This window comes from Aaosphaeria arxii (genome assembly GCF_010015735.1).
Source record: "Aaosphaeria arxii CBS 175.79 unplaced genomic scaffold BU24scaffold_5, whole genome shotgun sequence".
NCBI lineage: Eukaryota > Fungi > Ascomycota > Dothideomycetes > Pleosporales > Aaosphaeria > Aaosphaeria arxii.
In genome coordinates, this window is record NW_022983478.1 from 2,605,327 (window position 1) to 2,624,729 (window position 19,403).

Sequence of the window (19,403 nt, forward strand, 5' to 3'; positions counted from 1 at the left end):
GTTATTGCCGCACATTATGGAAGTAATGCGGTCTTTACATTCTGCAGATTTGTCCTCGTCCGCTACGAGTCTCATACTCATCCTCGTGTGCCTCACCCAAGCAGTCGCGCTCTTTGAGCAGTGCGTGCCGGCAGTGCTATTGGACCGTCGAATCGCAGGTTCGAGCGATCTCTCCCTCCGGCTCGTAAACCAAACACACGGCCCAACCAAATGCCCCCATAACAGCATGCGGGAGAGAGGAGACAAGATCATAGAGCGACGCCGAGCCACGCAAAGACAAGAACGACGGGACGGACAGATCCAAGCCGTCAAGCAAATAGGAGAGGAGCATACCGAGCAATGGAGAGACAGGTGGGAGGCGGAAAGGCGCAAGCCCCACCGCACCGCACCCACATGGAAGGACCCATGGGAAAGCCAGCCACTCCACCTGTATGATAATGCACCAAAGCACGTGGCAACGTCTATTCTTCTCCTACGCACAGAAGTACTCGGTACCAGGGCATGGCTAGCAAACGCTAGGGTACCAGACATACTACCCACATGCACCTGCAAGCATAATAGACAGACACTCACCCACTTAAGAGACTACTGCAAGGACACCTCTCACGCGAGGCTAAAACTGCTCGAACGAGCAGGTACTACTAGGACGGACCGTCTCTTGACAAGCAAAGACACCGCCTGGATGGCGGGTAGATGGCTCCTGGACACACACGTGCTGGAATACTTCCGCATTGCAAAGGAAGACGAAGGAGTAGACATGGAGAAGTGGGCGCCATTCCACAAAGCCCACAAAACGCCAACCTAAACTCCGCCAAGCCCTCACATGGCAACACAGTACAATAGCAGGAAGAAGCATGAGCAGAAGGCACCCAGGGACACGTAGGAAGTAGGGGTTTTTAGATACCTCCCCTATTGGAGGCATCACGTTTGCCCTACTAGACACAATAACGTAGGGGAAGTGTTCATAGACCCGAAAGGGAACCAGATAGCACTATAAATTGAACTATTTATTTATATATATTATTCTTTTAATATTTTCATAGTTATAGTATTAGATATTAAAGTACATTTTATAATATATAGTTAGGAAAATTAGAATTTAAAGTTTAAGTAGAAAGTTAAAGTAAAATAACTAAGAGAATTAGAGTAGCTATAAATTACTAGTTATATCCTATATAAGATTATTTCCTTTTTATTTTAAGATTTCTCTCTATAGGAGGACTTACCTTAGAGAGGACTCATTATGCCTCTAGGATAACTCATTACACCTCTTCGACCCGACCGCTGTGCACCCCATGTCTCCTTAGGATCTTGCTTTGGTGTGGTAAGCATTCATGAACTTCTGAAGACCCATGACTGATGTTCTCCATCTACTGGAGTGCTTGTCGTCTTTGCTGTACCACAAGACTACGCGCGTAGTTGGAACGTATTCGCATACACAACTCTTCCCATGTCTGCAGTATGTACCTCGATGCTCAAGGAGCTCACGAGCGTGTCAGCGAGCCTGTGTCGAATGATAGGCTTGTAAAAGCGGGCGTGTGCGCTGACAGTGACTTGGTACCTGCGCCTAGATTTGTAACTGGATCGCACGATAACCCAGTGCTTGTTTTAATTTTGGTATGGCTCAAGCTTCTTTGCTCTGTTCTTTCGGTTGAAATATCCCCTTTTGTCTAATTCTGTTCCGTCATATAAAGTTCAGTGTAGTCAAGTTCGGCTCTGTTGAGTTCTCGTTACAATACAACGCTGATTGTTCAACTAGTAAAGAAGGAAATCGAAAAGCACGGCGATGTACTAAATGCCAAGAAGGTTTATCCCTGTAAGCTAACAAGATCCCGTTTATTCAGGGCACATCTGTTGTCATAATTGTCATAAATTCATTCATCCATGGGGTTCTTCACAGGAATGTAGCGAGATTTCGAATAGCGATAGCGCTCTTGGATAGGTCGACTTTGGATGCTTCTAGCAGGTAGGAGATGACTCGCAAATATTCAACCTTGACCTTCAATATAGTAGTAATAATACCTTTAGAGCAAATTATCTCAACAACACCTGGTCAATCGTACAAGCGTCCCTTCCTACAATCAGCAATATCAACCTTATCATTACCTTGTATAGAGCCTATAGCAAGTCTTCCGACCTCCTTCTCTGGTTCAACGTCTCCAAAGTTAACCTTTACATCTTGTAATAATTTTGCTCTTTCTGCAGCATTCAAATGGCTCCCATTAACTGGCAACTTCAAATGGGTGTCATTGCTCGCAAGACTAGATATGTTCATCATAACATCGGGTCCGTGGAGAAAGAAGGTCTGGATGATTGGTGTGATGAGACTAGCTAAAATGAGAAGGGATGAGATTGTGGCTAGTATTGAGATCCAGCCCTGATGCGCGGCTATGCTATCAACCTCCGCCTCGAGAATTCTTTCTGTCTCCCATAAACGTATTGCTGGTCCGTTCCGACCAAAGTTATCCTGAGGACTTGCGGGTTCGGAAATCGGTATGAAGGATTGGTTGTTATCAATGTAGGTACCATCCTCGAATTCCTCCATTGGATTGGGTTGGCTTAGGGGTAGCGTCGACATGCCGTTTAGGAAATAAAAGTACGTGTTCAATAGCTGACCCAAGCGAACAGAGTACTCCTCTGGGGAGATACTATTAGCTCCAGTCATAGATGTACCCGCTGAGGCAAACTCTGGGTTCGCAATGTAATGATCGATAAGTGACGGTTCATTTTCTTTGCCTCTAATACTGCCGATGAAACTGTTAAGGAAGAATGGCCAGTAGCCAGGACGTAAATCGAGGAGCGTCCACGCTAAGGGATGATGGTCTAACTGAGACGGCTGGGCTCGAATGGTTTCGCACGTAAATATATTGCATTTTATGTCCGATTCGATATAAGCACTTCTTACTTCACAAGAAAGAGTGTTTTGCCCACTGGAGATATTGTAAGCCGGAGAGTAAAAGAACTTGAAGGGCCTTAGGTTTTCAGGAACCACTCCTATTCTTTCCGTCAAAGAGCTGTTGCTATATCGGATGGTTGCTCCAGTCCCTCTGATTTCGACAATATCAGAGACTTTTGCATTATTAATGCTGCTATTGTTTGCAGTGGGACTTGAAGTGGAGCAATTTAGATCCCAGTAAGAGGAATGAATACGGGAGAGATCATACGAACGTTCGTTGTGTATTAATTCAGTCTTTTTTCTGGGTATGCCTATCAGAGAATAGTATGATGAAGATTGACTGCTTCCAGTGGAATTGTACCAATTGTCTTCATCAATATTGGAAGAATTTCTGGTCCCAAAGAATGGTGCCTTTATGATTCTCGTATTCTGGTAAGGGTCTTCCCATGGGCCAGAATGGGAACGACTGCTAAAGCGGATCGACGATTCAATGAGCGTGCTCATGAATAATAAATTGACCTTCTCCATTACCAAGGGCCCATTCGTCATCTCATAGCCTTGTAAGCTTCCAGTAGGAACCATGTAGCTAATGGTTTCAGAAGTAGATGTCTTTCTGGGGCCGATGGACATGAGTCTCAACGTTGCTTGGCCCCCTAAAGGAGAGAGTGCCCAGACAGCGACCAAAAGTACTCCGAAGTAGTTCAGTCTACCCATCTGGGCTTGAGCTGTGATAATGCTCGTAAATGATGTACTAGCTGCAAGAGTATCAAGTACTCCCATACGCTCTCCCTTAACAAGCCGCCAGCAGAGGATCGTATGGGTCATTCGCCCAAGTACCGAAGCGAAGAGAATGGGAAACAGGGTAGGGCCCTAGATCATTGTAAGCAGAGCTCTTTGCATCGCGTATTGCACGGAAGTTCGTACGTATTTAATTGCTCCAAGTATCATTTTAGGCATTTGCTTCTGCTCTAATTTTTTTAAGTCCATGATATAGGCCTTATCATTTTTCTTGACGATTAATGCAAGCGCGAGGAAGGCAGTAGACGACGCAACCAAGAAAATATCAAATATAGCACTGGAAATCGATGAAAGGAGAGAAGACTTGATAGTCCTCGGACGGTTTGGCCAACCCTTCCGTAGAACCAAATCCTGATTTGAAGCTACGTTTGGCCCAGAACTTTCAGCCTTGTCGGTGCGAGGCGATCGTGATGAAAGTTCTTCGATTGAACCGTCGCGCAAATGAGGACGAAGCTGAGCTTGTGGTTTGCTTTGTTCATCCTGTCCATCTTGGTGGGGGTTTGATGTTTCCATTTTGTGTTGCTATATGATGGACCTTAGCATAGTCTATCAACAGTTCTTGATAGTAGTGAGAAGGCGGCGCCGAGATGCGGTGCCCCATCCCTTGCGTTCGGTACCTAGTACAGGCTGGTGGCACGGCGTTCTACCATCGGTACTGAAGTGGGCAGTGCTGGCCGTATTTATGACGAAGTCATTAGGGACCCAGAACGAGAACAGCGGGCCCACTCTAGAAATAAACCACAAGGTCGATGCTAGCTCACAGTTACATTTTGCTTTTCCGTATCATTAGTTGAGAATCCTAATAATGACACCTGAAGTTCATGTCAACAAAACTTGATTGTAGTAATATAACTGACGAAGGCCAAGTCTCTGTGCTTCTATCATCCTTTCTGTGCATGCTCATTGACAACATCCGAACCCATTAGGTGCCATGGGCGGTGAGACGCCTTGTCTTACATCTATGAACACAAGTCGGACATTTTGTCGTACATGTGCGTGCAGCAATGCCAAAGTTGGTTATCTTAGGCACTAGAAGTTGCCATCGAATGATAATTCAGAAGAATGCAAGAGCATTCGGCGGACTTGCTACAGCTCCAGGCGCCTGATTGTGTTGTTAGCCACAGCCTCGTCAATAACTTTGCACAAACACTAACATTCATCGGCGAACTAGAAAGAAAGAAGGTGTATCGGTTCTGAGCAGTGCACTGTCGACTAAGCTCCTCGAGATCGAACAATTCTCCAATCGGCATTCCCCATCCAGCAAGGAGCCACTCATGAAGATGCCACTCAAGCTCCTTGCATGGCCAAGCTTCGAAAGCACGTGAGTCACCTGCAACCGCTGCGATTTGATTCTCCCACAGAAACTCCAGAAATTCTCTGGATGCTTGGATACCGATGTTCTCAGGCTTTTGCGTCTTGTAGCGTTCGTTAAGCGTATTGCGCTTCTCGTCGCTCATGTTTTCGTACTGGTCGATATAACCAAGTCGGAAGAATACAATGTCTCCAGGTCGGAATGATGATAGAGACATCCCTTGGTGGTTTAAGACTTCGACTATATCGGAAAATGGCACTGCTTGGTCGGATGTCGCGTCTACACTCTTGCCTTTCTTTTGAGCCCAGGAGTACCAGTCTACCAAAATAGCACGGCCAGCAATGCCTTTTTTGGATACATCTGATATGGTCTTAGCTTGTTACCAAGTGAGAGAGTTGCAAACTTACGCTGGATACCGTTTGGCTCTGGGGACGCGGCAAATTCTTCAGCTGTTCGGCCCATGAAGTACAGCTGTATGATAAAATGTCAATGCTGGATTCTCGCAATATCACTAGAATCAGAATATAATTACCGCTTCCTTTTGATATGCATAGTGTCTGAATCCGTCCCATTGCGATGATGCTTGTGAATTGAATGTCCACTTTGATGAAATGTTAGCATCTAGCAGATCTAGGCCTAGTGGTATACTAACTTCGTCGTCGTGAGCATGCTTAAGCGGAGCCTTGTTGGTAGTCTTTATTTCGAGTATCTTGCGAGGGAATCTTGGGTTCGAAGGTCCGGTCAATGACCAACTAGTATCATAAGTATCAATTGACATTGCTGTGAAATTATCTTACTTTAGCGATATTCTTGCCCCAGTGCGGATCTCTTCTTTCGCGGCACGGCCGACGATTTCATCTGTGAGAAGATTGAGAGTTCCGAGTTGGTCATCAGGACCCCATAAACCCCAAGCGTTGCCTGTTGGGCCATTCTTGTCTAATGGTAGATCCTTGAAACTTGGTCTGCTCTTTGATGCCATTGTTGCTTCGTCGTAAGGAGAAAATTATTCGTGCCAAAAGATCTGTTCTGTCGGCGTACTATATGGCCTTTCTATAACTCTTTCCTGCTTGATAGTACCAAATTGGGACGCATTAGCAGATCCCAAGCTTGCCTCATGTACGTTGGATTTTCGGCATAAGAATCGGACTCGCTTCCTTTCCCCGCGTGAACAGTTGCTGAAGCCATTATCCCCGCGTCAGCAATGGCGAAACATGCACTAAACCCGTATCTGTACTGCACGAAAGTTCTAGCGCCGTAGTCGGCGTGTTTGATATGACATGTGCCTTGCAATTTCGTAGCCAACTCGGTGGGTTCGGAATCATAGTACAGTTTTTCGGACCTCGCCCGAGGAACCTTCCACCACTCAAAATATCGTAAAGGACTACCACAGAAGAGTAATTAAAGAGAATGGAGCGCATGTGTTTCTGTTTTACTACGCACACCGTTCAGCATCGGACTGCTACCGATGCGTTTTCGGCCGGTATGCTTTGACGAAATGTGATCGATGAATCATACCAGCATCCCGAATTTGTATCATTAGGTGTATTTAAGACGCACAAAATCACATAGACACAATTTCCATTAAAATTCATAAGATTGTGAACATTCTTCAAACGTATCTCTTGAACGCTTCTTGCAGTCACCAAAAAGACATAACGATAAACCAAGTTTGAAATTTTCCAACACACGACAAAATGGGTTCGATCCAACAAAAGCCCGCAACAATCGATGTTGCCAACCCTTTCCGCTCCATTATTCTCTCGGGCCAAGTATGCCCAGTAATGTCAACCAAGATCACGACAAGAAACGAGATCGCTATGTTCTGCAAGGAAGCCGGGATCCACGGTCTCTTCATCGATATGGAACATACATCCTTCGACGTCGCTAGTGTTGCCCAACTCTGCTCAGCGTGCAATTTCGTTGGTGTGTCACCTATTGTCCGCGTTCCATCTCAATCACCATGGCATATCAGCCGCGCTTTCGATTCCGGCGCGGCAGCAGTCGTCGTGCCTCACGTAGATTCAGTGGAAGAGGTGCGCGCTTTGGTTCGCGCCGGAAAGTACGCACCAATTGGCCAGCGCGGATGCTCAAATAACCAACCAATCCTCCGATTCCAACATGTTTCAACGGCGGTGCAGAATGCTTCTTTGAATGAGCAGACTATGTTGATCCCAATGATTGAGACCCCCGCTGCTGTGGAACTTGTGGATGAGTACCTTGCCATCGATGGAGTCGATGGCATCCTCATTGGTTCAAATGACCTCTGCACCGACCTTGGTATTCCAGGACAATACGACAACCCAATCTATCAAGACGCAGTAACTAAGATTGTCCTCGCCGGAAAGAAGGCCGGCAAGCCAATTGGTATCGGTGGAATCGGTCCTCGCGTGGATTTGTTGGAGAAGTGGTTCAAGATGGGTGCAAGCTGGTCGTTGAGCGGTGCTGATGCTGCCATGTTGCAGGCTGGTATGAAGAAGCTTGGACAGACATATGCGGACATCAACAAGAATCTCAGCAGCACGTCGAGTAATTAGTTGAGGCCGTCTTATGTAAATAGAATGTATTATGATATCCATTGCCACAATTTCCACACCAAGGTATGTGCTTTCTTGCACAATGCTTCAATGTTTTGATTTGGTTGAATTAATTGAAATATTTCAATATGTTTGAACCCATTTTCACTCATGAAGGCTTTATTCAGTATACTTGATCTAGCACAAATGTGGTTCGACTTTTCTTACTTTATGAATTTGCATAATATGCTCAATGACTTGCTGGTTACCCCAGTTTCCTAGCGGAGCATTATTTTCTTTCTTTTGATGAACGAAGCACACGATCTGTTATTTTATCTCGTCTTCAATTTAGAATTTACTAACTGTTTTCTTATGTTTTTAGTTTATTTTTATATTACACATGGTCTTTCATGAGCAAGACGCATGTCCAGATAGGAACTGTGTAGAACTATGAGATTAGGACCGCAATCAAAATTCCATTGACTGAATTGAGGCCTGCCTATTCAGAAATTTTGGTAGCTATGTGCCATACAAACATCAACAGAACCATAACTCAGTCCCAATTCCATTCATTTGGTCAGTGTACTACAGTGTGAATTGACCGCTGGAGCTGGAAATAGTTAAGCGAGGATGTTGTACCTGGGGAAGGTACTCTGTGGGGTAATGTGGGGCATGGAGATAACCCCAACTCATACATTTCCCTCTATAACCATCATCCAGGAATCTTCTGTAGTCACATGGCGCTGTGCAGTAATCTATTCGGCAAATGTACCTCCACCCCTCTTTGATCTCACCCACTTCTACCTCAAACGTCGAAGCTAAGCGACGAGCAAGCCACACCCACGCCCCCTTCCATTCGCAGACATGTCTACGCCTCTAGTTTGGGGGGTAGGTCACGGCATTTGTGTTACCTCGTGTCGGATACTTCGGCCATCGGAGCCATATCACCTAGACCCATTGCACCTGGGCTCGTAAGAGACTCAGGCCAGCGGCCAATGTGGTCCTAGGTACCCTGTCAGATTGAGCCCCACCACTGGGATCGCGAAACCTTGACAAGAGCTATCCTTTCCCATGCGATTTTCTGATTTCGAACCCTCATAATTCCTAGGATTGAACTACTCTTTTTGAACTTATCAATTGATTGAAAAGAGTACTTGGAGGGTTTAGATATCGTGTGCAATTGACCTTACTACATCAAATAACCAGCACATGCCCCTTCGCGCAAAGATAGACGAGTTAAAGCTTCCAAACATGGCCGCGACAAATGGCACTGAGAAGCCAAAAACCGGAATCAAGATCATAATCGTCGGCGCAGGTATAATTACACCCTCTTTGAGCTCAGCAACTGGCAGTCGCATTGCTAACACATTCCCAGGTTTCGGCGGCCTCACCGCAGCCATTGAAGCAAAACGACAAGGCCACGACCCCGTAATCTACGAAGCGTTCCCAGAGCTCAAAGTTCTCGGAGACATCATTTCCTTCGGACCCAATGCGGGCCGCATTTTCTACCGCTGGAACGATGGCGAGATCACGCGGAAGATGCGCGCTCTGTCCATCGATCTTTCTTCGTATGGTTTCAATATTCACAAGTACGACACGGGCGAGATCGTGGTAAATCAGAAGACGCCGATGAAGGACGAGAAGGCGCCTGTGTTCAATGGTCACCGCGGCGAATTGCATGAGATTGTGTTCAACTACGCTAAGGAGATTGGGGTTCCGATTCATCTGGGTCACCGGGTGGAGAATTACTGGGAAGATGAGAAGAGCGCGGGGATTCTGCTGGAAGATGGGACAAGAGTCGAAGCAGATGTTGTCGTCGGTAGCGATGGCGTGCGAAGTAAAGCAAGGACATTGGTCTTAGGCTACGAGGACAAACCAAAGTCATCTGGTTATGCTGTCTGGAGAGCATGGTTCTCTAATAAAGACATGCTTGCCGATCCTGAGACGGCGCATTTCTGCAACAATGGCGATACTTTCAACGGATGGATTGGTGAGCTTACAAGTGTCTATTTGGTAATCAAGAATACTAACATAGCGATCGTTAGGCCCGGATGTTCACTTCCTCTTCAGCACAATCAAAAACGGATCCGACTGCTGCTGGGTGCTAACCCACCGCGACGAAGCCGACATCGCCGAATCCTGGTCTTTCCCAGGCCATCTCAAAGACGTCTACAAAGTCCTTGAAGGATGGGACCCTATGTGCAAGAAGATCGTATCCAAGACCCCTGAAGAGAAGCTCGTGGACTGGAAGTTGGTGTACCGAGACCCATTGCCTACGTGGGTTTCTGGCTACGGAAAGGCCCCAGGTCACGGAAGGATCTGCCTACTGGGTGATTCGGCGCATCCGTTCCTGCCGACGAGTGCGCAGGGTGCTACACAGGCTCTTGAAGATGGTGTTGCGCTCGCTATTTTGCTGCGGAAAGCGGGTAAGAGTAACATCAGGGGTGCGCTTCGTGCATTCCAAGAAGTTAGATATGAGCGCGTGGGTAAAGTCCAGAAGACAGGAGAAACTACACGAGACATGTGGCATAAGACAGACTGGGCGAAGGTAAAGGATAATCCTGAGAGCATTCAGTTGCCACGTGAGGACTGGATATTCGGCTTTGATCAGGAGAAGTATACAGAGGAGAATGGGGATGATATCATTCAAAAGGTGTCCGCGGCTGCGTAGAGCATGCCTCCTTCGGATCTCATTTGACGACATAATGCATCATGTTAATCTATCCATATTACTCTGCATTCTCATCTTGGTTGACTGTGTTTTGGTATCTTGTGCAACAGAAATATGCATAGAAGCATCTGTGGTATAGTGAGGCGTTGGCGTGGGGGTGCAAGTCTTCCAAGTCACCACCAAAGTGTTTAGAAAGACGATGGTTGCAATCGCACATAAGACTGTAATGATAACACATTGGAGAACATCTTCCAGAACAATCAAGTAGCATTCATAAACTTCATTACCGTCGCGACTCCACCACAAATACAAGAACTCACCTAAACCCCCGCAACTCAATCCCCTATACATCCCCTACCCCCTTCCTTTCCCACCCATCAAAACAATCACTCAATATGCACCGCCGCCTCCGCAACCGCCTTCTCACTCGACCAAACCTGCTCCTCCGTGCTCTTCCTCGCCAACTTCTCCTCTGAAACATGTCGCCCGGTACAAACATACTTCCTAAACTTCCTCGCGGGCAGCCTCGCCTCAAACATCTCGTCAATCTCCTCGAGAGTCCTGTTCTTGATCTCGGGGAGGTACATCCAGATCCACGCTACGGTGATCAAGCACGAGGGGCCCCAGATCCAACCTATTGCGGGTGCGTTAGTTACGATGGAGAGCTTTGGGGGCGGGGGCAGAGTGATGAAACGTACCGTATTCAGGTCCCCAGTTCAGCGCGTCGGGGTTGATGAAATAGGGCGCGGTGAACGTGGCGAGCCATGCACCCGCGAAGCCAACAGCAGCGGCGATACCAAAAGTGTATGAGCGAAGACGCTGCGATGGTATTTCACCTCCAGCGAGCCAGGCGTATGTCGCGACCATTCCATTGTATCCGCAGATGTAGATGACGGACATGGCTATGATGACCTATGTCGCGAGCAAATCAGCAAGTGAGTAGGTGGAAAAGGTCGGGTGGGAATAGTACCTTTCCAGTTCCGACGGTGTTTGGTTTGACGTGATACACGGCGGCGACAATGAATTGTGATATCGCACAGACTGTCATGCCGATCATGAGGAACACGCGGCGACGGCCGATCTTAGAGATGACGCAGCTGTTGATTATGATGACGACGACACCGACAGCGGTGAGAATGCATGTGTTTTGGAAGGCGTTGCCGACGTGGGCCATCTCGAAGAAGTATGTTCCGTATGCTGGGAGATGTTAGCTATTGTTCGCGCTATGTGGAAAAGGACATCGTACCAATCATGAACATAGCGCCAGATGCAGCTTGCGTTGAAATGGCGCCCACGGCAAGCAAAGTACGTCTCCTGTCGACAGGATTCTTGAAGATGTCGATGAATGATGCAGAGCTAGCAGCTTCCTTCTCAGCGTAGATCGCCGACTGGATATCTGCCATCTCCGCTTCAACGGCATCCTTATTCGGACGCATCCATAGTAGACTCTTCCGTGCTTTGTCGGTCTTCTCCTGGAGCAACAGCCAGCGGGGCGATTCGGGGATGAAGAACATCCCGACCGCCATGAAGACTGGAACAATATAGATGATGCCCAGAGGAATGAGATACGACTCCCTTCCAGGGATAGAATGCGTCGAATTATCGACGACGGTTCCGATGAGCGTGCCGATGCTTGTCCAGAACTGGAACACAGCGATAAGCAGACCGCGATATCGAGCCGGAGAGCTCTCCTGAATGTACAGCTGCGAAAAGGTCATGTACCAGCCGTTGGCGATTCCGATGAGAAAGCGACCCGCGTATAGGCCGTGCATGTTGGTGGTGCTCATCATGATCACATTGGACGCGCAGCACAGTGCGCATGCCATCCACAGACAGGGAATGCGACCGAGCCATGTTGCGAAGATACCGGCGCTGGAAGAGCTGATGAAGGCGCCCAGTGTCATGAGGGAGGAGATTAGTTGCTGGCGGCCAGGAGAGATGTTGTATCCGATCGGGCTGGTGGGGTCTTTGTGGCCATAGATCTGAAGCTGTTAGATAGATCAATCGCATCCTGTGATTGAACATACTTCAAGAAAGCCAGGCATGGCCTGAAGACCACCGATCAAACCAAAGTCAATACCGTATTGAAACGGTGACATGGACACCAGAGTGCAGGCGAGAATGCATTTCCAGTTCTCGAGCAAGCCCTTGCCGGTGGAAGCTTCAGGCATGATGGCGAAAGTAACTTCACTTCTCACAAGATGGGAAACTCTCAAATGAGATGAATGGTGTCCCTTCGATACGAGAATTCACAATCGAAAGGACCAAAACAGCTTGTATAGATACCCTCCGCACGACCGTTCCCCACGGACCTCTAGACCAAGAGCCAGATTCCCCTTTGCTCGAAACACCCTTGCAGATCTCCAAATTCACAAGCCATAACCTGTAAAGTCATGGCCCTAAAACACTGCCGATCCTTGCCCATCGCTTGCAACACAATATCCCAGAAAAGCAACTTGCAATCTAATATGTGGGGATGCGGGGAATGGGTCCTCCCGCGGCCAATCATGCTCACATTCACTTCATGCATGCTGCAGAATAAGCTTCGTGGGGTAATTATCAACCTGGTTGTTTCCTGGTATAATGTCGACGTTGTTGTGACAGCCTTTGAAAGAAAATGAGAATTGGTCTAGGTCTCGATAGGGGCGTTTCTTGATGTGTGGCGTTGAAACGGTCGTCCCCTCGCTTCGGGATGATAAGACCGTGTGGCAGTGGCTGATCAGGACCCCTTTGAAGACAAGCCATTCCCTTGTTAGTTAGTTAAGAAGTCGAGATTCTATGAGACAAGTCATAATCGATGGTGTCTAATCCTAATCCTGAGAACCATTTAGATCACGTTTCCTGTGTCTAAACTTTGGCAGCTTTAGGGTGGTCGGCAGATCTGCTTAGCCGTCAAGAAGTAAACATGGTAAGGTGATGGTTCTGGGGAAACCTGGGGTAATTGTGGGGTTTAGAGTGGCCCCTCGCTACTACGAGATGAGGAGAGGATATGCCTCGATCGGGTTTTCATAGTTTGGAGAAGCGAAAAACCGAGAGCAAGTCGGCGCGAACACGAAATTGCCAGTCGATCCGCTCTATGCTTGTAGCCACCTGTTTTGAAGTATAACGTAAAGCAAGCGGCAACTGAGCTGCAGAGCGAAAGACGATCAATGCATAAAAAGCACAATAGAAGTAGCTGTACTGTATAGTTCTGGAAACTGCTTAGGTGATACTTAGTTCTGACAAAAGTCTTGTGCTGGTGTCACAACGTCTGGGATCATACATTGGTGGGCCGTCGTACTCGGAAGCCATCTCTTCTCCATATTGGAGCGCTGTCTTACCAGACACATCCTCAGCATTTGGGTCAATGCTAACAACATGGAGAAGATAATGGAGAGATTCTTTGGTGATGGATCCACTGATTGCGGCGCAGTGTAATATTGTTCTGCCTTCAAAGTCTTTCTGCGCCAGGTCGACGCCGTGTTCCCTCAAGGTCTCCAAAATGTCAACGCCACATTCCCAAGTTGATGCGTACAAGTGTCCTAGGTTTCTTCCTTCTTTGTCGGTAAACAAAGAGCTTCCTTTGACTGAAAGCAATTGCTTGCAGATATCGACGCTGAATCTCCCCCGATTTGGTCTGAAATATCTCGCCAATGGTGAGTATCCAGATGCATCTAACTCTGAACCATCTACCCCCTTGTCGAGCAGCAATCGCATTGTCTCAGGCCAAATTCTTGAGGGTCCTGTAGATAACAGGTGGTGGAGCAAGTTTCTACCCAAAGTGTCCCTCGACGCCACCAGGCTTGGTCCTGATTTCAGAACCATTTCTACAAGGACGGTGATTGTTTCATGGTTTCCATCCCGCGTGGCGTAGTGAAGAGCGTTAAGTCCCTCATTGTCCGTCAAGGCAGGGTCAACTCCTAGGGAAAGTAAGAAAGCGACCGCGTCGTGGTCGCCAGCTCGGCTGGCAAGATGCAAAGCACTCTGATGCTTTAAATTTACTTCAAACGGACTTGCTCCACTAGACACCAGCTTATTCACTATCCACACACTTTCAGCTGTTCCATATTCGACACAGTGCAAAGGGTACTCATGCTGACAGTCCTTGATCTCTAGGCTGGTCCTGGGATCCGCGAGTATCGCATCGAGAACATCTTTGCGCTGTGTTGCAACATCGTCTTCTCCCTCTTCAAACGAGTCTTCTGACTTGCAAGCCATCTTTGTCCAACCGTCGAAAATCCATGGTCCTTGCAGGGATTTTCGTAGTGCGAGATGTATGGGGGACTCGTTGTACACGGACAGAGCGTTCGGATCAGCGCCACGTTGCAGAAGGAACTTGGTCATGACGGAATTGCCAGTTAAGGCTGCAAAGTGCAAAGGCGTCAGACCAGCTGTCTTGCACGAGATGTCGGTCCCTAACTCTGTGTGGGGCTCTAAATCTGGAATGCATGAGAGATAAGATCCGTCGATCTTTACAGTGCTTCGACACCACGACTTTCGATGGACACCGGCATCAATGGACACACCGTTGTCAAGAAGCAATTCTACAACGCGTTCGCCGCTGTTCCGAACACTGTAATGCAATGGAGTCATGTTTTGCATATCGGTCGTGTTTGCTGGAGCTCCTTGTGACAGCAGAAGCTTGACAATACGGAGGTTACAATTCGGTCTCTGAGTAGCATGATGCAAAACACTCTTTCCCCCCTTATCGTGTCGCGAGGCGTCAGCACTGCTCTTGAGTAGGAGTTCGACAATGGCGACGTTGCCCTTGGCTGCAGCTATATTGAGAGCATTGCTATAGCCACCAGCCTGCTCGTTGATATCAGCGCCGTGCTTAAGTAAGAGTTCCACAATAGCAATATGATCATTAGCTGCAGCTACACTAAGAGCATTGCTATAGTAACTACTCTGCTTGTTGATATCAGCGCCGTGCTTAAGGAGGAGTTCAACAATAGCAACATAGCCCCTGCCTGCAGCTATATTGAGAGCATTGCGATAGCGACCACCCTGCTTGTTGATTTCAGCGCCGTTCTTAAGTAAGAGTTCAACAATAGCAATTTGGCCATTAGCTATAGCTCCATTGAGGGCATTGCCATAGCGACCACCCTGCTTGTTGATTTCAGCGCCGCGCTTAAGTAAGAGTTTAATAATAGCAACATGGCCATTAGCGGTAGCTCCATTAAGAGCATTGCCATAGCGAATACTCTGCTTGTTGATATCAGCGCCGTTCTTAAGGAGGAGTTTGATAATAGCAACATGGCCACTTCCTACAGCTTCATCGAGAGCATAGTTACCATCACCGCCCTGCTTGTTGACATCAGCGCCGTTCTTAAGTAGGAGTTCGACAATGGCGATATGGCCCCTGCCCGCAGCTTTATTGAGTGCATTGTTACCATCAGCGCCATGCTTAAGTAGGAGTTCGACAATGGCGACATGGCCCCTGCCTGCAGCTTCATTGAGAGCATTTTTACCATCACCGCCCTGCTTGTTGGAATCAGCACCATTATCAAGCAGCAGCTGTACTATTGATTGGTGACCTGCAGCCGAAGCTGCCTGGAGCGCATTGCCAGATCTCCAACCTTGCGCGTTGATGTCTGCCCCGTTATCGAGTAGGATCTGAACTACCTGCTCGTGACCATTCCGTGAAGCTGCTAGGAGTGGGCAGCCATCCTCCTTACTGTACACATCGATGTCAGCGCCTGCTTTGAGCAGAATACGGACTACCTGCTCGTGGCCCTTCAGTGAAGCTGCTATGAGTGGATGGCCATGGCGTCCGCCTCGTGTATTGACCTCCGCGCCTTGGCCCAGCATTAGCTCCGTAGTCGTATTCAAGCCTAAAAGCGCAGCATAGTAAAGCGGTTCTGGTAACCTTTCCAGGTGTAGGTTCAGAACTGGTATCCTTTCCAGATCCACGTGATCATCTGTTACTATTATGAAAGGACCTGGTTCCCCCCAAGGACTTTCCGGATTAAACAACTGGCGCCAGGTGAGGTATGCGAGGCTTTCTGTCGACATAAGACCTATCGCTAGTTGGCTTAATTTTTCCATGTCATCTCTTGCTTGCGTCAGATGACTACTCCAGAACTCTGCCGCATACTGTGCCAGCGCCGATGTCTGAAAGACGTCTTTCGATAGTGGTCGCGGTAATTGCAGCAGATAATTTAAACAACCATTTGTTATCACACTGTGACATTCGGCTTCCTGCAAACTGTATTGCCTTGCTAGGCCCTGCCTCAATCTGTCAGACACAAGGTATTCCCGGACAGAATAGTGTGCCAGAGCGATAATCCGCTGGGTGCGTTCTATGATCGGAAATCCCGGTCGAGATTGTGACATTTCTAGGACCTGGGTTGTCACAATTGTGACCAGACTCGAGCAGATGTTCAGCGCTTCGAGTGGATCTTCTAGCACTTCATCGCGTTCGAAAGCTGGGTCGCGCGCCACGTCGATAGCGACAATTTCTGCAACCTCTTCTACCGACATTGGCCTCATAGAGAACGCCAGCCACTGCAGGATGCGCATCGCGTAATTGCGGTCATTCTCGCTTATAGCGGTGAGAATGCGGTCATATGTCTGGTCTAACGTTTTCGGCAACGTGGCCAACGCCTTATACAGGTCCACTCGATTACGGCAAATTGCTAAGGTGTCTAGCTGACATACAGCCCATCGGAACCTGCTCTATGATCAATTTTGTTCTACAGACAACTGGGTGAACACACGTACATCCCGCAAGCTCCACTCATTAGTGCAGCCTCAATCCTTTGTCTGGTATCGGCATCCTTGTTCCATTTTGCCAGAGTTTTATCGGTGGACAGCCTTTCCTGAATATATCTCTTTATATCTTCGTCCACTACGTCGCTCTGGAGACATATGGTGTCTTCTTCGCCTACATACCTTTCCAACAATATTTCGATCTCACGCTCTTTCCGGCTGGTCATAAGCAGATGCATGTTGTCAATCTGCGCATCAACTATTTTCTCGAGCAGATCCACCAATTCATGGCGCTGTGTGCATTCATCGAGCGCATCGAGAACAATGTATACTTGCGTGAACTGGCTCATCACCTGCGGTGTCATCTCCAGAAGCCCACGCGTTGATGGCTGCTGCTTTCCGTTTCCACAGGACGAGAACAACGTATCAACGACCTTAGGTATTGTAAACGAGCGCTGCAGGAGCTGACAGAGTAGTGAGCGGAGCATCAGCTCTGGATCCTGTTTCCGTGCATCATTGAAGTCGAAGTAAAAGTAAGCTACTACCTTACTACGGTCGTCGTTGCAGTGTTGCAGCAGGTGATTGATAATGGTAGAGCTCAAGACAGTCTTTCCGCATCCCGGTATGCCATATAGCCATAGCCGCGACGCTGCACGTTTTTTCCATTTTGTGAACTTCGAACCATTCAGAAGCCATAGTCCTGTATCCTCCTGGCGCAGCTTGTCCGCTTTGTGGTAGTTCGTGGACGGATCGGGCGCTGAAAGCCACTTGTGGATCTTGTCGAGCCTCTCTTCTTGACTTTTGTTGCAGCCTTTGTTATTCTTTGCAACAACGGCATCTCTCAGTCGGTCGAATGCGTTTGCTTCGCCTTCACTATAGATCAGCGGTAAGTGAACACCAAATATGCCTAGGAGACAGTATGCTTTGTCTTCTTCGCGTGTCGTCTGGCGTTTTTCGGCCCATGAGAAACGGTCGTCTATGCTGAACTCAGACAATTCACTGCCTGACAGAGCTTGAACGGGTATTTGCGTTACCTCATGGATGATTTGTCTGAGTGATTCTTTATCTCCCAGTCGCACTCCCTTGCTAGAGAAGAACTCAACCGACTTGGGGGCTAGAAGTTCCTGGAGCGTCCAGCCTCGAGTAAACCATCTGCTCTCTCTTAAAGCAGCCTCGCAATCTTCATCCAAAGTGCTATTAATGACGTCGGAAAGGTATACATAACACTTCTCAGCTATCTGGTACCAGCGAAACATAGAATTGATCGCTTCTTGAAGCTCTTGACTGTTTGACTTGTCGATGCAGCAGGTGTCTACCCAAAAGTATTCTATGCCATCACGCTTAGCTTGCTCAGCGCAGAAAAAGATCTTCTGGTAACCCTCCTTGAACTTTGCGTCAACATCTTCTGTATCCTTGTGATTCTGGAGGTTCTTGAAGTTCACCTCCTGCCCGCCCCATGTGTGTGACAGGATGGCATAACGGGGAATTTGATCTTTGAGCAAGTCATCCGTCCAGCTGAGCCTTCCATCGCTTGTAGTATGTAGCAGTCGCATCGAGTTGTTGGTTCTGTCTGTTGCGCGAGCGGCGGACGAAGGACAATGAGCTTCGAAGCAGACTAAACGAGTCGATAGCGTAGGGCGTGGATATCGTTCAGTGTATCGGCCAAAACAAAAGAATATATGCAAAGTGTTATTCTCAAGTGCTTTGCAGTGGACTGCTAAATCAAAGATTGGATACGCAGTCTCTGTCTGTTAGAGTGAAGAAAGATGTGTGTTGGGGAAGGCTGAGTTTCGAATAACAAGAGTAGAAGATGCTGCCCGCCATCGCCACGAAGTGAGCCTAATCAGTGATCAGGCAAGGCTGAAACCACATGATCGCAATAGGGTACAAAAGCAAGCAGAAAGGCTGTTCTCGCCTAAAGGTGCAATGTGATGAGGCAGACATGCAGGTTGTAGGCTTGGGCGCTGTTGAACAAGTCGACGTCCATATGCATATCAACGAGTGTAGGCAATCTGAACCAAAACTAATGAACGTAACCAGTTAATAATCCTTGCACATAGTTAATGATATCAGTGCTAGATCCGACCCCAATGCCAGACCAATGCGGAGGGAAATGTCACGTGATCTGATACTTGTTACTTTTACAACTCATTAAACTAACTAAGCAAATGGAAGGATACGATAGGATACCTCGTAGAGATTTTTAATGGAATTATGATGGAAGTTGCCAATGTTGTAGTTGTAACTTTGGAATCCTCCTTTTATTTTAGTTAAATTGCTTCGCCTCCTACGTTACGGTTGCAAGGTGTGCGCGAAAAGCAATAGCTGTTGGATGCTCAGAGCCGAGCTGATGGATGTCTCCATTGCATAGTCATTGGCAAATTTCTGCTGCTTCCGTGCATTGGCGCAGTGTATACAAGAGATGAGCTACGCAGTGAGTAGAATTCAGCGTGTTGGAATGGCCTTCTCTCATTTGTCCCATATCTTTCTTCTTGTAGCGCTTGTCGGTGAGCGTCTCTGCCT

At 47.7% G+C, this 19,403-nt stretch overlaps 7 protein-coding genes across 7 annotated transcripts; 2 read left to right on the forward strand and 5 right to left on the reverse strand.

The window, feature by feature from the left end:
- Positions 1–1,894: 1,894 nt before the first annotated feature.
- Positions 1,895–4,207, reverse strand: BU24DRAFT_482590 (uncharacterized protein; the record flags this gene model as incomplete). The annotated part of the gene is made up of 3 exons (XM_033533243.1): positions 1,895–2,049; positions 2,107–3,766; positions 3,821–4,207. 3 exons carry the CDS (start codon positions 4,205–4,207, stop codon positions 1,895–1,897), a joined length of 2,202 nt encoding a protein of 733 aa, XP_033383417.1.
- Positions 4,208–4,748: 541 nt separating this feature from the next.
- On the reverse strand, positions 4,749–5,985 carry BU24DRAFT_482591 (uncharacterized protein; the record flags this gene model as incomplete). Its single annotated transcript, XM_033533244.1, has 6 exons — positions 4,749–4,796; positions 4,849–5,366; positions 5,414–5,477; positions 5,539–5,607; positions 5,659–5,758; positions 5,804–5,985. 6 exons carry the CDS (start codon positions 5,983–5,985, stop codon positions 4,749–4,751), a joined length of 981 nt encoding a protein of 326 aa, XP_033383418.1.
- Positions 5,986–6,700: 715 nt separating this feature from the next.
- On the forward strand, positions 6,701–7,540 carry BU24DRAFT_482593 (Phosphoenolpyruvate/pyruvate domain-containing protein; the record flags this gene model as incomplete). Its single annotated transcript, XM_033533245.1, has 1 exon — positions 6,701–7,540. One exon carries the CDS (start codon positions 6,701–6,703, stop codon positions 7,538–7,540), a length of 840 nt encoding a protein of 279 aa, XP_033383419.1.
- A 1,188-nt stretch (positions 7,541–8,728) lies between these two features.
- Positions 8,729–10,190, forward strand: BU24DRAFT_482594 (FAD/NAD(P)-binding domain-containing protein; the record flags this gene model as incomplete). Its single annotated transcript, XM_033533246.1, has 3 exons — positions 8,729–8,834; positions 8,895–9,509; positions 9,565–10,190. 3 exons carry the CDS (start codon positions 8,729–8,731, stop codon positions 10,188–10,190), a joined length of 1,347 nt encoding a protein of 448 aa, XP_033383420.1.
- Positions 10,191–10,576: 386 nt separating this feature from the next.
- Positions 10,577–12,289, reverse strand: BU24DRAFT_393371 (general substrate transporter; the record flags this gene model as incomplete). The annotated part of the gene is made up of 5 exons (XM_033525195.1): positions 10,577–10,824; positions 10,889–11,102; positions 11,161–11,387; positions 11,437–12,172; positions 12,218–12,289. The coding sequence occupies 5 exons, from the start codon at positions 12,287–12,289 to the stop codon at positions 10,577–10,579; spliced, it is 1,497 nt and encodes a 498-aa protein (XP_033383421.1).
- Positions 12,290–15,578: 3,289 nt separating this feature from the next.
- Positions 15,579–17,230, reverse strand: BU24DRAFT_328252 (uncharacterized protein; the record flags this gene model as incomplete). The annotated part of the gene is made up of 3 exons (XM_033523003.1): positions 15,579–16,060; positions 16,112–16,842; positions 16,893–17,230. Coding segments are annotated over 3 exons (1,551 nt in total), but the record flags the coding sequence as incomplete, so codon positions are not given.
- A 45-nt stretch (positions 17,231–17,275) lies between these two features.
- On the reverse strand, positions 17,276–18,433 carry BU24DRAFT_325273 (HET-domain-containing protein; the record flags this gene model as incomplete). Its single annotated transcript, XM_033522972.1, has 1 exon — positions 17,276–18,433. A coding segment is annotated over one exon (1,158 nt), but the record flags the coding sequence as incomplete, so codon positions are not given.
- Between the last annotated feature and the right edge of the window lie 970 nt (positions 18,434–19,403).